The 3,063-nt window shown below is 51.2% G+C and overlaps 1 protein-coding gene across 1 annotated transcript; it reads left to right on the top strand.

Moving 5' to 3' along the window:
• Positions 1-107: 107 nt before the first annotated feature.
• Positions 108-1,662, top strand: LOC140341165 (trypsin-3-like). Its single transcript, XM_072426715.1, has 3 exons — positions 108-263; positions 825-1,091; positions 1,240-1,662. The coding sequence occupies exons 1-3, from the start codon at positions 132-134 to the stop codon at positions 1,408-1,410; spliced, it is 570 nt and encodes a 189-aa protein (XP_072282816.1). The 5' UTR covers positions 108-131; the 3' UTR covers positions 1,411-1,662.
• The last annotated feature ends 1,401 nt before the right edge of the window (positions 1,663-3,063 follow it).

The raw sequence follows: 3,063 nt of genomic DNA, 5'->3' as shown, positions 1-3,063 counted from the left end.
ATAGTTTTCTATTATTGCTGGGGGCCCCGGGTGTGCGACCGTTTGCTGTCATAAACCCCAAATACCCCGGGGTACACTTAGCTGGGGTGTCACATAGGTTCATTTTTCTTTTGCCCCCCAGGCAGAAGCAGATGCTGGTCGTGGCCGGGGAATATTCCCTCTCCACCTTTGAAGGAACAGAGCAGATATTTCGCCCGGTGAAGCTGATCGCTCACCCCGAATACAGCGCCACCTCCAAGAACGCCGACATCATGCTGATCAAGGTGAATTCATGTATTGGAATCATTTGTAATTTCAAGGTTAGCCAGCAGGTGGTGCTCTGAGGCTGCTTCTTGTTTATCATCGCTTTTGTGTACAGAGTTCAATAGCTCATGTAAAAAAGTCTGTGACCCTTCCCTTCCCCCTTCAGAGCAGAGACGCCTCCTACTTCCTACAGACATTTCTATCTGAGGGTTTCAATCAGAGACAGGGCGTCTGATAGGAGGTGACTTCCCCACATATGGGAAAGGTTTGTATTCATCAGAAAATTAAAAGTAAACGTGAAGTTTGATTGGTTCTTTGGAAATACAAGGGGAGGGGCTTAAAGGGGTCCAATATGAAAGAGCTGGAGCTTCCTTTCCTCACCCAGCACATCTGTCACCTTTAAGTTTAAGCTGGTCACTGGTAGAAGCTCTGCCCCATTAATACCGGTGATGCCATGGCAGGGCACAGAACTCCCCTTACAGTTCGCAAAGATGACGGCTTAGCTGTAGAAAAATCACAGCACAGGTGCACGAGGTCACTTGATCATTTATTGTGACAGGTTCTCTTTACTTCTCTCCCAGCTTAACCGGCCGGCCATCTATAACTCCTTCGTATCTGTGGTCCCACTGCCAGCCCAGGGGGTGTCGCTCAGTGAGGGGCGTGTGTGCCAGGTATCCGGATGGGGGTACACCAGCGCCACCGGTGGGAAGGCGTCGGATACCCTGCGCAGTGTGAAGCTTCCCATCGTCTCTGCCCGCCGCTGCAACAGCTCCTCCTCCTACTCGGGACACATCACCAGCAACATGATCTGCGCCGGATTCACCAACGGGGGCAAAGACGCCTGCCAGGTGAGGCTCAGAGGGTGAGAAGGCTCCGATGGAAGCTGACATGGGTTCTGGGGTAACAACAACCCTCAAAAGGAAAGTGACAGCTTCCGGCAGAATCTGCTCACACAGGTGACCTGACCCCATCATCTTCTCTCTTCTCTGATTACAGGGGGACTCCGGAGGGCCCATGGTGTGTGACGGCAGAGTATTCGGCATCGTGTCATGGGGCCACAGCTGTGCCAACCCCAAATACCCCGGGGTATACACGGCCGTAGCCAACTTCCAGAAGTGGGTATACAGGACAATCTTCTCGGGAAATTTCCAGAAATTCAGCCAATGAGAACCTGGCGAGCGGATACCGGATGCCGAAACAGGGCAAAGCCGCGAACCGCGGGGGCCGGCCACCAAGACAATGGGTGTGGCTAAATTTAGATTAGCTCGAAAATCTGAAAGGGAAGATGAGTATGTGCAGGAGTGGGGTGAAAGTCATGGCCCCCCTTAAGGGACACACTAACACCCCTCCCAACTGAAATTTTTATAAAGGGCCCCAATTTCTGTCCATTAACCCTTCCAAGGTGAAGTATATTTATGGTGGGGGAATTCTTCCTTCTGGTGCTATACAGACTGTGGGGTCACGGCTGGGGAGGGGGGAGGGGACATTTCGCAGAATTATGAAATAAACAGATTGAACGCAGAGCGGACTGCATGTGGTGTGTGATGGTTTGTACCGTACGGGTAAATGTGGCCCAGGAGGTTCAGGCAATGGGGGGACCCTGGTGGACGACAATACAAAGAAGATGTGAGATGAATCTGGAAATTCCGTTGCCAATATCATTTCCTGTTCAAGGTGACAACGATAAGCCTATGACTTGCAATTGGCAGCAATGTTGTCAGCTTGACAGCTCAATGCGCAACTAGAGAGATCACATGACGAGGCTTCTACCAATCACATTGCAGTGACTTGGAAGTGCTGTTACTGGCAGGATCTCCAACACATAAAAATGATTTCTGTAAGAATAACGTACGCGGTGAGGATCTGAAATCAATGCTGGGAACACAACGAGTGTATGGGGGGGGCACTGAGCATCCATCATGGGGGTGTTACCAAAACTGACCGCGGTGTCAGGTGCTGGTCGATCACAGCTCATCATTAACAATCCTACCGATGTCCCCTGCAGGACCCTCTGACCTCACACAAGGGGCCCATGGGGCCCATTAAAAATTAATGCATCTCCTGCGCTCACTCGGGATTGGCTGCGGCTTGTGATGAGATTCTATCGATCCGACCTCCTAACCTTTTACTGCTTGTTAACCCTTCCTGTGCCAGGGCGCTTTACAACCACCAACCGGTGACTACAGGAAGAAAGAAATGTCTGCGTTCTGCGGGTGGGGTCACATGATCACATCCAACCAATCTCATCCTCTATATAATCCATACATGTGATCGATGTCTCTTTAATGCAATTTAATTACTTGCGCAATGTTCTCAACAAATAATAGGAACATAGGTGAAGAAATTAGGTGGGGGGGGGGGGGTGATGACATCATCACATACGTTCCCTTTGCTGGAGCAGATTGGTTGGGGCCTCAGCCCTGGCACCCCGACAATAACGCCCCTCCTCCACCATGGGCCGTGTGATATCAGAGGATTTCCCATCACTTCCTGTCCTGGTGACAATTTTTGAATTTCCATCACATCCCCTTAGCTTATATTGGGGCCCTCCCAAAAAAAAGGGCCACTTCAGACCCTCCGGGGGTCCACAACTGTAGCAAGGGGGAGTAGCCATTGGCTGGGGCCTGCGATAATACCCCTGGTGTGGGTGGGAGGAATTGTAAAAGCAAAATGTTGCACTGGGCTCACACTGGGCCCACTTCATGGGCAGTACCATCAGTGGGGTGTTATCCATCAGCAGGGGGCCAATCAGAACGAAGCCCTTGACACAGCTCGGCCCCCGCTTTACCTGCTCATCATGTGACCGGATACAAAGTTACA

This window comes from Pyxicephalus adspersus, chromosome 11, assembly GCF_032062135.1.
Source record: "Pyxicephalus adspersus chromosome 11, UCB_Pads_2.0, whole genome shotgun sequence".
NCBI classification, from domain to species: Eukaryota; Metazoa; Chordata; class Amphibia; order Anura; family Pyxicephalidae; genus Pyxicephalus; species Pyxicephalus adspersus.
Note: the sequence above shows the minus strand (reverse complement) of the source record. Positions and strands in the feature narration are given on the sequence as shown.